Source organism: Recurvomyces mirabilis, assembly GCF_035927965.1.
Source record: "Recurvomyces mirabilis strain CCFEE 5264 chromosome Unknown scaffold_1, whole genome shotgun sequence".
Taxonomy (NCBI): Eukaryota; Fungi; Ascomycota; class Dothideomycetes; order Mycosphaerellales; family Teratosphaeriaceae; genus Recurvomyces; species Recurvomyces mirabilis.
In genome coordinates, this window is record NW_027041935.1 from 1,153,427 (window position 1) to 1,169,259 (window position 15,833).

At 53.5% G+C, this 15,833-nt stretch overlaps 6 protein-coding genes across 6 annotated transcripts; 2 read left to right on the forward strand and 4 right to left on the reverse strand.

The window, feature by feature from the left end:
* Nucleotides 1-36: 36 nt before the first annotated feature.
* LTS14_000492 (uncharacterized protein) lies at nucleotides 37-3,545 on the reverse strand (the record flags this gene model as incomplete). Its single annotated transcript, XM_064833205.1, has 2 exons — nucleotides 37-496; nucleotides 754-3,545. 2 exons carry the CDS (start codon nucleotides 3,543-3,545, stop codon nucleotides 37-39), a joined length of 3,252 nt encoding a protein of 1,083 aa, XP_064699474.1.
* A 2,924-nt stretch (nucleotides 3,546-6,469) lies between these two features.
* On the reverse strand, nucleotides 6,470-7,418 carry tfg3 (transcription factor TFIIF complex subunit Tfg3; the record flags this gene model as incomplete). The annotated part of the gene is made up of 4 exons (XM_064833206.1): nucleotides 6,470-6,570; nucleotides 6,680-6,929; nucleotides 6,998-7,351; nucleotides 7,410-7,418. 4 exons carry the CDS (start codon nucleotides 7,416-7,418, stop codon nucleotides 6,470-6,472), a joined length of 714 nt encoding a protein of 237 aa, XP_064699475.1.
* Nucleotides 7,419-8,061: 643 nt separating this feature from the next.
* Nucleotides 8,062-8,837, reverse strand: sbp1 (Ran GTPase binding protein Sbp1; the record flags this gene model as incomplete). The annotated part of the gene is made up of 2 exons (XM_064833207.1): nucleotides 8,062-8,264; nucleotides 8,327-8,837. The coding sequence occupies 2 exons, from the start codon at nucleotides 8,835-8,837 to the stop codon at nucleotides 8,062-8,064; spliced, it is 714 nt and encodes a 237-aa protein (XP_064699476.1).
* Nucleotides 8,838-9,364: 527 nt separating this feature from the next.
* On the reverse strand, nucleotides 9,365-11,962 carry LTS14_000495 (uncharacterized protein; the record flags this gene model as incomplete). The annotated part of the gene is made up of 1 exon (XM_064833208.1): nucleotides 9,365-11,962. The coding sequence occupies one exon, from the start codon at nucleotides 11,960-11,962 to the stop codon at nucleotides 9,365-9,367; it is 2,598 nt and encodes an 865-aa protein (XP_064699477.1).
* Nucleotides 11,963-12,746: 784 nt separating this feature from the next.
* On the forward strand, nucleotides 12,747-14,521 carry LTS14_000496 (uncharacterized protein; the record flags this gene model as incomplete). Its single annotated transcript, XM_064833209.1, has 4 exons — nucleotides 12,747-12,799; nucleotides 12,879-13,213; nucleotides 13,267-13,732; nucleotides 13,795-14,521. 4 exons carry the CDS (start codon nucleotides 12,747-12,749, stop codon nucleotides 14,519-14,521), a joined length of 1,581 nt encoding a protein of 526 aa, XP_064699478.1.
* Nucleotides 14,522-15,445: 924 nt separating this feature from the next.
* On the forward strand, nucleotides 15,446-15,818 carry LTS14_000497 (uncharacterized protein; the record flags this gene model as incomplete). Its single annotated transcript, XM_064833210.1, has 2 exons — nucleotides 15,446-15,511; nucleotides 15,567-15,818. The coding sequence occupies 2 exons, from the start codon at nucleotides 15,446-15,448 to the stop codon at nucleotides 15,816-15,818; spliced, it is 318 nt and encodes a 105-aa protein (XP_064699479.1).
* Nucleotides 15,819-15,833: the final 15 nt, after the last annotated feature.

The following is a 15,833-nucleotide window of genomic DNA, read 5'->3' on the forward strand; positions in this document are numbered from 1 at the left end:
AACCTAAGCATCATCCTCACACTCATAGCCCACTCATCAAATTCCAGCCTTTTCAAACTCATCCAAACACTCCATCAGATCCCTAACATCCCTGACATCACCCTCCCTCCTCAGCGTCATCAAGGCCTCAAGCGTCCTCCCCTCAGCAAACGCTACATCCCTCTCCACAATTGTTCTTTTCGGCAACTTAGCCAGAGCCTTCGAAACTTTGTTATCATACTCTGCTCGTGATAGAGAACCAGCAATGAAATGCCAGAGCGCCTCAGACTTCGAGGTGTACCACGGCCCAGCTCGGTGTAAAGCAGCTGTGGCGAGGATCAGTCTCTCGATTGCAGTAGTAAGGGTATGGGTGCTGGTTCGTGGTGGGTTGTCCTGCTCATCGAAGTCGAACGTCGCTGGATCTGGTAGGAGTGGTTCGTGAAGTGTGGTGGCCTGGGCGTCAAGCCATTTCGATATGGCTGCGATCATAGTTGCTTCGTGGTCTGTGGAAGTGGTTCTGATTGATGCTGTATTACATTGCACGACACTGTACCGTTCTTGTAGTCCCCAGAGATGGGAGAGTTGGCTGTTTGCCGGGTGCGAGACATGACACCGTTTCGCAAACAGCAAAGCTGGAAGTATCAGAAGGCCTTGAGCATAAAGGACCCAGGCCCGGCGTGAAAGACATACCAGCTTAGAGACATTTGCGGAGGTAAGAGGTAGTGTATGACTTGCTCGCTGATACTACATACCATGTCTTGACGTCTTGCTCACAGCGCCGGCAGCCCCTCGCGACAAATCGGGCATTGGAGTCTGTACTTCATCCACCCCTCCAAACAAGCGCTGTGGAAGATGTGTCTACACGGAGTAACCATATAGTTCCTCCTCGCCAGCAGTCCTCCTGCCAGCGATGCAGCCGTCCCAGCATTATCGCCAGTCCCATCAGCTTCGATGACAGGCACCTCGAGATCCTGAAAGCAGATAGCACAATCATACATTCGTTTGCCTTTTTCTTTGTGCTCCTTGGTTGTGGCGAGTGAGGTCCGTCGCGCTGTCGCAGGTGATGATAAGCTGACCCTGCGCTCGAGCAGAGGCGAGGTGGGCGCGGAAATGTTGTTCGCATCTGAGAGGCCAAGAGGTAAGGTTGCGCCTTCTTCATCCGAGCGGAGAACAGGGTGATAGTCGTAAGCTGGAGGCGCCCAGTCTTTGCGAACGAACCATCGTGGTCCGATGATCTCCTGGCTCGTGATGATTACAATCTGGATCCATACCCAGATGGCGAGAAGAGCGAGACTGTACAGGTCTTGGCTGGCGAAGACGACATTGCGCTTATAGGCGAAGAAATAGACGAATGGCATCAGACGCAAGGCACTCTCGCCGAGCACGAACTCGGTCCGAAAGGCTTTGCGACAGTTGCGCTGAACGTTGCGAATGATTTGAGGGATCCAGAATGAGAGGTAGAGGAGTGCTAGGGTGGTGAAGTAGACTCTTCGTAGCGTTGTAGGCCAACCAGCGGCATTCAGGCTTATGAACAAGACGGCAAGAAGGACAAGGTAGAAACGCATATAGAGTGAGCCGAAGCTGGAGGTCTGAGGTTCGACTTCCATGTTGACTTGTAAGCCATCGGCTGTTTGCGTCACGATACCTGCCTGATCCAACGGCATCCAAAGCGGTGTGGCAAAAGCCTCGGGTGGCCGACGAGCTGTGGCCGGTAACGGAAGCGTCTCGGGTACTGCAGGCATCTCTACTGGCGGCGCTGTTGCCGGTAGATCTGGTAGAGGTGTAGAAGTAGCGGCTACGGGAACTGGTTGCGCCTCTTCCGTGCTAGGTGCATCCCTGGCCGTTGGCGCTGTGTCAGCATTGGCAGCGGACACTTCGGTCGGCGAGCTCGTCTGATCACTCGAGGGAGGCTGAGGGATCGCAGCAGCCAGCTCAGCATCAGTAGGAGGACCACTAGCAACCCTCGCTTCCTGCCTCTCAGCCAATTGCCTCAGCCTCTCGTTCCGATCAGCATGAATACGATCAAGCGCAACCTGTAACCTTTCTCTCCTCTGTCGCTCCTCCTCGGCCTCTTCTCGCGCCGCACGCTCACGCTCCGGCGCATGAGCAGTCCATATATCGAACATGAAGCGCATACCAAAGAACGACACCGACACGAAAGCCAGGAACGCAGCGGCCATGAGGTCAAGCCATAGGTTGCTAATGAATAGGCTGACGAGTAGGAATGTCATTGTTGCGAAGCCATCGCCAAGTGCCAGCATAGCGACGGTGGTGAAACTGATGCGACTTCGTGTCGAAGGCGTACTAGCCTCCTGCATCTGGCGCTTAAGCAGGGCGATTTGCGAACCGATGACCAGTGCGAAGAACACAAGGTGGTGTCTGCCATTACCAAACAAAGCCTCTATCTTTGGTCCAACTAGATGATCGCCATCCTGAGGCACGAAGTCCGGCTCACCTTTCGACTCGAGTACGTATCCGCAGTCGGGCGAGAATGCAATCATGTTGAAGCGAAGCTCGGGTGCAGGAGGTAAGAATGCACCAGTAGGAGAGCGAAGCTCGCTTTCCAGGAAGCCTAGTATATTCTGTTGAGTATTCGTTGCTGGTAAAGCACGAGGAGACATTTGCTGCAGCCAGACAATGAGTTCGCAGAGTGGCAAGTCCGTATTCATTGGTGGACCGGTGTTACCCCTTGAGGGCCATGGGTTGAAGGACTCGATGTCGCCATCTTTACGCGTTTTTATGGTGCGGGATATGGACTGGTTCAGATATGCTTTGGCTGACTCGAACGTGCTCTCCGATAGTGAGAAGTGGGGCAGCATGAATATGCCAGCCATCTTGTCGCTCGTTGTGGTCAGGATGGCTTGGCCAATATCCATGTTGTAGACGCCGTAGAGCTGCAATTCGGCGTCGTTCTCCCCGACATCTTCACGCAGCGTCATCTCAACGCTGATGCTGGTGACGTTGGCATGATCTGGCAGTACCAAATCGTGCGCCGTCCTCTCGTGGAAGCGTATACTGACATCGCCGGTATCTCCAGTGATGTTCCGCTCGAATGTGTTTAGCTGGAACGGGCCATATGGCCCTTGGCCGGCGTACGATGATAGATTGAGATGCGGTTGAGCTATATTTTCCCGCAGCTTCGATCGGACCCATGGGCCATGTACGTAGCCCGTCACATTGCTGTACAGTGGTGGTAGATCTGTTGATCGCCCTACCGCACCTAAAGCATTAATGCCAGCAGATCCTAGAGCATTTCCCAAGAACTCTTCCGCCCTTTTCTTGACTGCAGGAAGAGCAGCCCATGCAACACCCCGATCACGCCGTAGGCCGGCGAGGTTTAGCTGCGGGCCATCGTTAATCAAGAGGTCTCCATCAGCTGATCGTCCCCAGAAGTCGCTGTAGGACGAGTTCTGTAGCACTCCCAGCGACTTCTCCTCTTCAGCTATTGCATCCTCGATGCTGGGTCGTTCCTGGAAGCGGGAGTCGATCGGTCCGCGATTTACGGGAGAGAAGATAAAGAAGGCGAAGATTACCAGTGGTAGGAGGAAGCCTCGGCGGTCGGCCATGCATTGCGACGACCATGTATTTGGAGTAGGATGTAAACGTGATCGATTGTATGTCGAGACACGCTCATCATTGCTCGCGTGCTCCTCTTCTGGTTAGAGGCGGGTACATCCGCCCACCCACTCCGCATCGTGCAAATGAACGTTCATTTCACATTCTACACGGCTCAAGCTTCAGAATATTAGTCCTGCTAGGCACGCAGACTTAGAGCGAAGCGTACGTCTGCTACGAGGCGTCTGGACAAACGAGGAGAAGTGCTACAGCTAGCATTCGCTTGGCGGTCTTGAGATCATGGCCACGGCCACGGTCGTAGCAAGCATCGCCCTTTCGCGATACTGCGGAGCATAATGGTGTAGCACTTCCCACCCTCTTTCCACCGGCCTTTTGCACTCTTCCTCTTCACAAAACAGACCACCAGCTGCACAAGATCGCCGATCGACATCACAGCCTCGCTGCTCGCCCTCTCGAAAGCAGACGCCACGAGGCAAACTTGCAGCCGTCAGGCGCCCGACAGCCGATCGTCATGTCAGACCACGTCAGCACGCAGCATCAGGACGACGTTGTCAGCGACACCCCACCACCAGACTGGAGCTCCGAGCTGCAGTGGTTGCAGGACGTTGATTGGAAGGCGTGGCTGGACTTGAACTGGGTTGGCGCACATAACGCCCCCCAGGACAGGTGAGTAAAAAAAATAAGCAGGCTAACAGAAGGGCGACAGTAAGATATGCGCTGTGTCACACACCAATGAAAACCGTGTATTTTTCAGGAACCCAAACCAAAATTTGGCCACTGACAGTGTCGAGATCGCTCCCAACGCGGAAATCCTGGCCGCGCCTGTTTGTAGGACATCTGTGTGCGAGAACAACCGAGTAGGACACGCTGCTCAGAGCTGGACTCTCGCGTGGTCGGTGCCAGATGCTATGGTCTTCGAGGATGTAGGCTCAGCTCAATCATCCGAGACACTCGGGAACAAATTCCTGCCCATACCCTCAGCTTTTGTTAGCCGAGCGACACCAAGGGGTTGTAAGCAGGGATCGGAGTTCAGGTGTACCAATAGTACCTGCACTCGCACATTTGGTCGACAATTTGAACTGAATCGCCATGTAGCCTCGAAACACAACACGCCCGTCTGGTATACTTGTCCCGTCCTGGGATGTTTTAAGAGGCATGAGCGTACCATATTTGCCAGGCCACACAAGCTTACCGACCACATTCGAAAGGCTCATCGTGATGGCACTTCCTTCGCTTGCCCATACGATGACTGCGAGAGCTTTCAGCTTGAGAGATGCCTAGTGAGCGTCCATCTGGAGTGGCATGTGAGAAGGCGATGGCTAGAAGGCTCTGTCGGGAGGAAGCCAGTCGAACATGGTGCGCCCCTGCGGAATGCTGTCACGAGTCGATACCGCTACTGCCCATGGTGGACATGCCACAAAATACGTAGCGCTTGATATGTTTGTGAGTCATGTACTGGAACATCCCAAGGAAGAGCAAGCTGGCATGGCCATAGAACTGCTAGATGATGGCTTCGAATCGGTTCCCGCTCAGTGCTATCTCAAGAACGGGGAAGTTTGCTCATGCCCGGCCACTGGACTGTGTATACGCTGTCCGATATGCCGCATTCTCTGCGACGGCGTCTCTGGCTTCGGCGAGCACTTGGAGCTGGAACATCTCATCGCACCCGAGCAACGTCAACACTTCACGATATGGTGGGTATCAGCTAAGCTTGAATCTTGCTGGAAGCAAAGCGAGACTTTCACACCAGTCAAGGAATGGTGGGCCATGAAGTGCCCGCGTATCGAGTGTGGTTACTGCCAAAGAAAGATTGGTCGCGATAAGTGCTTCGTTTGTCACCAGCAGGATATGCTCGCCGACGTCGAATCACTCAGACCCCATCGGATAGAGCTGGTCAAGCTTTACCCGGACCTCGTCTATGCTGAGGGATTGTGGGATGACATGCACCAACCACTCACCGCCACTACAGAGGGTGTACTCAGACAGGCATAGGCACCTACCCACGGTTGCCTTGGCTCATGTTCTCAGCTGGACTGCTATATGACCTTGACTCGAACACAACGGCCTCATAATGATCTGATTTTCTGGCGCTTAACGTTTTGCTCATTACCTCTCGCGCGTCGTCTTTGCTTTCGGATTCAACATCCTCAGTATGGTCTCGATGCATGTATTGCTACCACGATCACTTTCTTTTGTATCTGCTGCGTTCAAATATCTCGGTAGTCATGTAGCAAGAAGAGACCCATTGATATCAACCTCGCTACCCCAAGTGCATTTCTGCCCTCAATACATTCCTGTCACGACACCGCTTGGTCCTAAACCATATTGGTTGCTCGGCCCCTGTCATTGAGGATGCAGTGATGATGAAGGAACATGGTCCAAGCTGATCAGGTACGTGGTACTCAGTCTCCTTGTCCGTTGCAGAAGGCGTCTTGACCAGCAGCGTCTGCTCAAGAACAAACAAAGGTAAACGACATCGTGAAAAGGAAACGTAAGGACCCGGATTAGTGACATCGATTCACTACATTTCATTTCTGCCTAAGCATCTGGCGTTGCAACATCGCAGCTACAACGAACGCCGGACGCCACGCTCCCTATAACCAGTGCACGAAAGGGCCTGCTCGATGGCCAGCCCACCAGCATCCAGCATCAAACTCCCATTGTGGCGTCAGGACCACACCCCCTTCAAAGCACTTTCGCCCCTAAAATCTTCTCAAGCATGCCCATAATGCCTCCACGGCCGCAACAACGAAAGATCATCATACCGCACAGCCTTCGGCCTAGGCAGTCCATTGAGCCAAACTCGCACGCGAAGGTAAGTGCCAAGTCTCATGCGCGATACTTTTTTGCACGCCTGAAGTGGTACTTGCATGATCGTTGTCAGGGTTGCGACGATGGCGGCGCCGTTGGCAGTCTAGGCCAAGGCATTCATATCTACTTTCTTATCGCAAAAGTCCCAGAGCATTTTGATGAGGGGGTCGGGGAGGGTGTAGAGGTCGACGTGGAACTCGCCGTCTGTTTGGCATAGCATTAGCATACCATATCATCATAGACCACAATCCTCGCCACCAGACTTCTTCGATCAATCGAGTCTGGTGGCGGGACAGTATGTAGGTCAACTTACTCTCAACATCATTCTTAGTGTACGTATCATCAGTCTTGTTATCGTGAATCATCTGCACAATCTGCAACAGATCGTCCTCTTGCAGTTGTGGTAGTGCATCCGCCAACTTCTCCATATCCACATTCCGTGATGTCTTCTGTCGCGCCTTCTTCTCCGGTTTGCTGGCTGCCGTGATACCATTCGTGTTCTCGCCAGCTGGTGCTGACTCCTTGAGGATGGCGAGTAGGTTCTCTTTGGGGTTGCGGAAGGTCTGTCACCATCACATGACGGTCAGCATGCCACCCTTCCACCACTGTTCGAAGAGATGTCTGTACTCACAACACTATGCGTACTCTCATACTCCTCCTGCTGAAAGTTCAAATCATGCTGCACACTCTGATCGCCATTCTTCGGCAGACCAACAGGCGACAACACAATACTCATATCGAACTCGCCCCACCCCCTCTCCTTGATCGTGAACGGCGGGTTCTTGAGCACCTGCCTTTGCCGTTTGCCGAAGGATTCGTGGAGGTGGTAGGTCGCGCGCTCGAAGCAGTTGGCGGGCATGTCTTCGCCGTCCGGGCCGACGAGGAAGATGGAGATGGTCCAGCCGCGCATGGGGTAGCCTTCTGCTTCTTGGGGTACATCGGGGAGGATTTCTTGGTGGGTGCGGATCTTGATCGTGCGTTTGACCTGCGGAATGTTGTCAGTGTTTGCGGTCACACAATGGTGGTGATTGACCTTCACGTACGTCAGGCATATTGGGTGGTTTGGCGCGTGCGGCGCGGCGCAATGGATGTGCTGTTTGTGCTGAAGAATATCCACAGATTGTGTGTGATGGAACGTGGTCGCGTGCCGTCTGTCAGTAGACGACAAGTTGCAAAGAATGTTGGAGCTATTGAGTAAGAAGTCTTTCTCTCTCGCAGAAGGTTGATGGAGCAGGTGTAGTGAGTGTTTCAATGTGTGGGGTGATCGATCGTCGTTCGCGCTTGCGGGCAAGTGATTGCTCGAAATGCTCGGCTCGCTTTACGCTTGGACCATATGGCAATGAGGTAAGAAAGTGAAGTCAAAGCAGCTGCCACGGTCTGTGTTGAGTAAGCCGTATCCTAGAAGTCACTATGCTGGCTAAGAGTACGCAGAACCTGTTTGTAAGTGCGGTAGCGGGAATGGTAGACACATGCAATGCAGTCATATTCATGGTATCTATCTACTAAGCACTGGATGTGCTATGAAGAAATGCAGCGCCTTCAGCTCATGCTATGCTATGCCATCGCTCCATCTCTCGCTTTGATCTGAACTGCAGCAATGGCACCAGGTTGCTAGTGAGTCACCTCTGCATGCCTTGATGCTACGACAAGACCATGACCAGCCGTTGCAACCAGATCCAGCGTGCCTGCTCTGCCTCAATCGGTCTTGGCGAACAGCGCCTCGTTCTCCTGCTGCGCCTTCATGAACGCCTCCTTGAACAGGTTGGCATTCTCAGCGTTGGCGAAGCGAATAGCAAGCGTCTGCGCCTCCGGCTCGCCCTCAGAAACATCCGCCGCGGCATTCCAGACCCAAGAACGATCAGAACCGACGTTGGGCGAGAGCTTCATGTCGGGCACCACTACATCAAAACCGTTAGCACCTCATCCAAAACTCATTCCAGAGAGTATTACATAGACTTACCATAATGATTCGCACAAACCTTCAACGTCTTATCCCTCCGCATAACCAACCTCGTCTTCCTATTCTCCTTATGCTTCAACAACCTCACATCCCCCGTGCCTCTCTCCTTCCACTCCCTGCTCTCCCGATCAAACTTGAACAATTTGGCCCTCATCTTGAAAGTCTGCTCCTCCAGCTCCTCGTTGGTCTTGGTGTCGATCTTCTCCGTCAAGTGCACAACAGGCTCGAAGTGGACATCTGCTTCCTCCTCCTCTGCTTTGTCCTCGCCTTCCTCATCACCCTCAGCTGCTTTGGCTTTCTCGGCTTGGGCTTTGGCGGAGCCGGAGCGGTCGTTCTCTTCGTCTGCTGTGGTGTCGGGCTTTGTGTCTTTCTTTGCGCCGCCGCCGAACATGCTGAAGACGTTGTCCTTCACTGCTGATGCCGCATCGGTGGCCTTCTCAGTCACAGTCTTCTCATCGCCGGTGGTTGTGCTGGCAGTAGCGGTCGCGGGCTTGGTGTCTTCCTCCGCCATGATAGGCAGTAGATGTCTGAGTTGATGGATTGATTTGTGTTGTGCTTCTGTTGCAACGCTTGCGAGGGTGTTGGTCGTAGGGTCGATGTTGCTGAACAAAATGGTGTTGTGCTCAGTAGGAGGATTTGTGTGCCTGAACATGAACAAACACCAAAAGTCTAAGTGGGGCTAGCTGCGGACCCTGATTACCTTAGGCACTCCAACGCGAAGAGCATTCACTCTGCCCAGGAATTTTCGGGGATGTGGCACTCACAAGAATTGTTGTTAACGAGGTATGCGTTATCAGAGGCTATCTACTACATTCTCCAGGCGCCAAGTCATTTATATCTCCCAGGGTATCGCATAAGGTCATGAAGCGCCAATAGTCAACTCCGTCTGGCACTACTCTGCCAGTGCCATGCTCTCATCACATATCGTCCGCCCCTCGATCTCCCCATAACACCAACAAATACATGAAACAACCTCATCAAAACGCCAGTGTCCGAATTCTCCCATGACTGCGCCAGCGATGACCATCACCAGAGTCCCTAGCCCTGCTGTGCCTGCTGACCAGCCTGCTCACGAAGTTGCATGACCACGTCCACCATCTTCTTGTTCGACACTTCTCCGCCCTGTTTCTTCGCCTTGATTCTGTCACGCATCTTCCGAACAAGCTCGGCCTCCTTGGCGCCGTCGAAGCCGTCACGAGTCCTCTTCGGCCTCTCTGAAGCCTTCCCTTGAGAGCTTATACCCTTCTCGGGCATCACAGACAAGGACTTCGTACTCTTCTTGGACACAAGCGAAGTCATCCAGTCCTTAACACGCACCGCAAGCTCTTCGCCATTTGACGCTGCGCCACCAAACTTCTTCGCCTTTCTACGGAGCAACTTCTCCTTGAAGCTCAGCGCACGCTCACGAGACAGCTTCAGCGGTTCCGTGACGGTCTTCTTCGTCGGCAGACTGTCGGTAGCAGATTTCTTTGCCAAGGCTAACGTCTTACGAATGCCATCGGTGAATCTCACGAGGTCCTTCTTCATAAGAGCAAGATCCTTGATCATGACGGTGGCAGTGCTGTTGATGACCTTGTCCATTTTGCTAATCGCAGAGGCGGCAGCATTGGCAAAGATTTGAAGATCACGAGTCATCTGGACGGCGACCTCTTTGGTGATATTCCTCGTTGCTGCCGCCCCAGCACCTACCTCAAGCCCAAGCTTCTCACGAATGACCTTGGCAGTATCGCGAGCGACAGTCAACTCCTTATTGACAGAGTTGCTGAGGTCTGTACGTGCCTTCTGGTATGTCTGACGTTGAAGCATCCGATTGCCGAAGTTGTGCTCAATGAGCATTTGGCCACCTCTGGGCAGCAAACCACCAAAAGTGATCGCGCCATGAGCGTCATCCATTGGAATGGCCAGATCGTAGACGTTCTTGACAAGCTCAGTGGCGTTCACCTTGACCTGAGCACCATTCCTGTCACCGAAAACACGGAACAGTTTCTTCCCGAGTCGATCGTGGATCGGAGGAAGCGAAACGATGATGTGGTTAGGTTGGAGGACTTCGAAGCGGATATTGTCTTGAATTATATACTTCTTGCAGCCGGCCCAGTCATATCCAGTGACGCTGGGTTGCGGTACGAGGTACGAAGCATTGACCAACTTGGCAGGCTCCGCGCCGTCAACCAAGCTTGTGAGACGTGACGACAGGGCTTCGCGGCGGATGATTGCGTCGGCAATCTCATCGGTGTGCAGTAGTCGAGCAAGGAGGACGGGCAGGAGTAAACTGACGAGCACTGTGCCGAGAGAAAAGAGCACTGACTTCCAGGACACAGACCGGAAGACCGACGACCACGTGCTCGAGTCTCGTGTTTTCTGCGCTGACATTGGCCCCTTAGGCTGATCTGTGGCGAACGAGGGTTTGAAGATCGGATCGCGGTTCATCAGGCACTTCAGATCGGTGCGAAGGACCTGATTATCGGCGTCCAGGAGCTCGTTGGTGTGCATGCTCCAGTGAGCGAGAGCTGCGGAAATAGGAGAGTCGCGCACGACCAGAGTTGGAAGCTTCATGCTTTTGATCGCTTCCTCAGCAGTGGTGAGCCACTCGGAGCCGGATGCAGAGGGTGCGTCATAGATGATGGTCAACTGTGGCATTCCAAGCTTGGGCTTGAGACCATCGTCGAAAATGTAGATGGAGCTGTGCTCGCCATCCGCATCCAGGATTTGCAGCTTGTACGGCTTGTTACCATTGGGTAGCGTCTGGTCCACAGCCTCGGCACCGACACAGTGCATAACCTCGATTGTGACGCCACCATCGTGATAAGAGATGAATGGCGACGGAGCGATGCCAGTAGGTGTGAGTGGCAGGATCGTGGCACGGCACTTTGATGCATCTTTTGAGCCAGCCAACGCTGAAGTAACCTTGGCACAGATCTGGGTCTTCTCTGCTTCAGGCACGTCACGGCTGGAGACGAAAAGCACGCGAGTTGCTGATCTTGACAGATGAAGCTTCGAGTGAGCAGTGTGGGGGTTGGACCTGAAATCTGTCACCGTCGACTGTGTCGGAGTCTCGAGATCGCCGGTCATATAGCTATCGAGCAGCTCATTATCTTGGTCGTGTGCGGGAAGAATCCCGCTGCTCGATGGGAGCACGACGGTTGGGCCAGATATGGTATCCTCGGTCGAGTCCTCTAGCTCCCCATCTTGCTCTTCTGGAGTATTCATACCACGTCCGTTCGACCCCTCGTCTGTGGAAGCGAGTGATGCAGTGTCGCCATCATCGTTGGAGATCTCGGACAGGTCATCGACCATATCATACTGGGAGTCGGCAAAGGAGGAAGCGGATTCCGACATGGTATCTTGCTGAGCCATGCTGGCTCTAGCTCCAAGCGAGCTTAACGCAGCTGGAGGCGTGGTGTAAGCTATCGTCGTGGCCAGCGTGGATATGTCCTCGACACAGCCGTCAGGGCAAAGAGTCGGAAAGGTCAACGGTAGGTCGGATGGTGTGTGAGTGTCGAGGTCTGATGTATGGTGATGGCCACCCTTGACCTCGTTCCCTGCGACCGAGACTGCTTGAGCGACCTGGAAGTTGTCCTGGTTGTGCTGTGTCAGCATGTGATCATCGAGATCATTAGACTGTGCGTCGTTGTTCATCTCCAAGCAAGGCTGGCGGCGACGGTGACATGTAACAAGTAGGTCGTGGAAAGGGAGTGCTTGTGTCTAGCAAATTGGTACGGGTGAGGTAGCAAAGTGTCAAACACTTGCACCACTCACAGCCTCATAACGTGTATCTGTAACTGGGAAGGGTGGTGCTTCTGCCTAACTGCCTAACCAGGCGCGGGGTATATCGGATGCCTGCTTACCTCGACTGTATTTGTGAGTGGTAGGACGATGATAACAAGTTGGTAAGAGGTTCAGTTGTTGTTACGGACGAGGCTTTAGACAGCAAACTACAGTGTCGTAATGTAGATAGAAGGTCAGTAGTGAGTGAGCGAGGTGAGTTATCGAAAGATACAGTACATGTACGACCGATAGCTGATGATCACCTGCAGCTGTCGCACCGGAGCTGCCACCCCGCGATCTCGCGATAAGATGTGCTAGCCCGATGAGGGAAGATGCTGAACCTTAGCGCGGACTTCACGTGTCACCAAAAGTTAAACAGCTTTGTCACGCTTAAGAATGAATGCTCTTGCTTGTGAAATCATCTCTGTGGTGGGTAGAAGCTTCGTGTTGCCATAGACTGCGCTCGACATGGCTAGAAGGATAGGACGATGACGAAGGTCGTTGGCAGAGCCAGAGCCATAAAGGCTTGCCTTTCGTGCTCATGTTCGAAGTCACAGTCAGTGGCCTCTGACCGCACCCACGATAGCTGAGACAGGATACTCGATAGTCTGCTTGACAATCCTTGCTACTTACAGTCATAGTGTCGACTATCTCAATGCCTCCCCGAACCTCGACTGGTAACGCAGCGGACTTCACCTTCGTCCCCGTGTGAGTGGCAAGTTAAGAACGAGATCATATGCTCGGCAAGTGCCCAAGCCTCCTGCTAATCCTCGTCGTCTTATACCAGTGAGCTAGAAGATGGATCCAAACCACGGAGGACTAAACAGGCGAGGTCTCACACCGCAAGGGTCATAAGCCGGCGACTTCGGCATCAAGACATCAGAGCTCACAACGCGGCATCGCAAGCCCGTCCTGGACAACCCGGGACCGAGAACGTTGCTGCACTTCCTGCCGAGACTCTGGCGACTCTGTCTGCTTCTTCCCGTGATGCAGGATGTCCGGTGATCAGTCTCGCTGGAAAGACGCCATCTCCGCGGCCCATCTCGCCTGTATTCGGTGGGATGTCGATTGATGCGTTTCACGCTGGAACGTGCACATCTGCAACTGAAGCTGCCAACTATTGTTAGTGAGAGCCATTCATATTGCCATCCGCGGGTATTCATGCTAACCAACAGGTCTCAACATTGACTGGCCGAACTTACTGACCAAGGGCGAAGCATCGGCTTGGTTTGAGATGTTCTGCAAGCACCCGGTGATCATGCACGGCTTCTGCTATGCCTCTGCGACTCATCAGGATATTCTTCGAAACCAGGTCTCTCGCTCTTCCCAGAGAGACATGCTAGCTCACAAGACTGAGACATTTCGGTTGATGGGTAAGCTTGTGGCAGATGCGAAGGATGAAGACATCGAGATCATCATCTTCGCTGTTATGATCATGTGGCACTACGATCTACAGGACCATGAGATCCGTGATGCTGGCTCTTTGCCATTTCGTCAACACATGCCCAGCGCCAACTGGCTGCACGTGTATGGTCGTACACAAGGTGTAGCGACTCACACACGACCCTTGATGGTATTGCTTGCTCGAGTGGGCGGTGTTCAAAGCCTGAAGCTTCCGGGCCTTGCATTCGCTATCTCATGGTAAGCCGAGGTCCCTACAGAACTCACTCCTCCGCATCAGCAGTAATCTTGACAGACTACAGTGGTGACCTTATCGCAGCCAGCATTGCTTTCCGAAGCCCTGAGCTACCGCAGTATTGGTCGGCGGCTCTATCCGTCGAGGATCTATGCCTGAAACTTCAGATTCCTACACCTCCTTGTCCTGGCCATGGGTTTGTCCGTACCGCAGTGACCCTCTGGCCCGAGGAGACTTTCGACGTCTTGGCTGATCTGGCTGGCATAGATCGAGTACTAGCAGAGGTGCGTACGCGATCATTGACTGCCGCGCAGAAGGAAGGCCTCATCGACACTCGAAATGCAATCCAATATCGACTCCTTAGCCTAGCGTCGCTCTCATCATTCTGTCACGGTCCTCCTTGTAGCGCTCAAGTTGCCTACGAGTGCGGCCGAGTGGCGGCCACGCTCTACTCGAATGCTGTCATCTTTCCACTGCCACTCAACACCGGCTGGCACAGGAATCTTTTGAAGCAGCTGCATGTTCTCCTGTCTGATCACGACTGGTTCGCCTATCTTGCCAATAGTCCGGATTTTCTGATCTGGTGTCTGGTCGTTGGCGGCATCGCGTCGCTTGGCTCGACTCAGCGCGAGTGGTTCGTAGAGACGTTCCGTTCGATCGTCAAGAAGATTTGTATCAAGGAGTGGGCGGAAGTTGAAGACATGCTGAAAAGCTTCTTGTGGTCCGAAGAGGCGTGCGGACCCGGTGGTCTCGTCTTGTGGGAAGAGACCACAGGTCGTGTGACTGGACATTGAGCAATGATTCGCCAGACTAATTCTGGCCAGGTATCCGGCGTGCTACCTGGTCTTCGCCGGATCGTTGCATCACTCCACCGGCCCTAGGACACTTAGTCCATGATGTGGCTGTTGAATGCACTGTCAGCAACACCCGCAGGTCAAGTGCCGCCCAGCGCACAGCCCACTTGCACCAGTGATATTGCTTCGTTCCGAAACAGAGAGACGAGCAAGGAGAGAGAAAATTGGAGGCCAAGGCTCATAACTGCCTAATTGGGTATAGTTCGGACCTTGGGAATCATCCAAGAGGACCCTAGCCTTGGCGGTTCGTGTGGATGAAACCGATTCATGATCTCGCAGATTCCGAAGACGGTCTCCATTCTGCCAGCAAACTCATGAGCTAAGCTGTATCTGTTCGACCACGTTGTCGCTGGCCCGCCATGACTTGGAATCAACGTACTGCTTTCATTATGTGGAGGAGTTTCGCTTCAGACTATAACATCCTCTCACTACTACACCATCAGTTGCAGTTACAGTCTTCCGAGTGCTTGATACTTCTCAAAAGAGACAATCTCCGCTTCGTGTCATCGGCCTTACACTGATGCATCTCCTTGACGCTCACTAAGCCGATCCCTGCATAGCTGGGATCATCTGAACGGGTCATGTAACCCAGACAGCTACCGAACTTGAATAGCAGCGGCAACTTGCCCGAGGCCCTCGATCTTCGGCTCGTCCGCAGGATGAGGCTACTGTCATAAAGCTCTGCCTGGCCAGCCATTGGAGCTACCCTCCACTTACCATCGCCAAGGTGCCGCACATATGCAGCTGGGCCTGATGGGAAGGAAGGTAGCATCCATGCCCGGGAACGCAACTTGACATAAGAGCAGACTCCTGCCGTCTCAGCTACCGGAACCATGAGCTTCGCAGCACAGTCCCAAGCATACTATGGACGGCTCCACACAGCCTACAGCAGGCTGTTCTAAGCAGGCAGCAGATCCATTTCACGACTGGGTGCGTGGGCTACTACTGACTATCACAGCACAATCTGCGTACTGACACAGCCTAGGTAGATTTTGACGCTCAAGATGAAGGTCTCAGCCCCCTAGATGGTATGAGCGAAAACTTCGCAGGCAACACGAGCAGCACGACCACGAGTCCAACCGACAGGAACACAAATGTGGATGCTTCGCCATCGCAGATATATGCAGAGTGGCTTGACGCTCTTCCCAGCCCTCAGCAACAATCGGCGGGGTCAGGCGTTACATCTGAGGGAAAGAGGCTCAGCGACAAGCGGCGAGAGCAGAACCGAGCATCGTAGGCATAGGCCGAACGA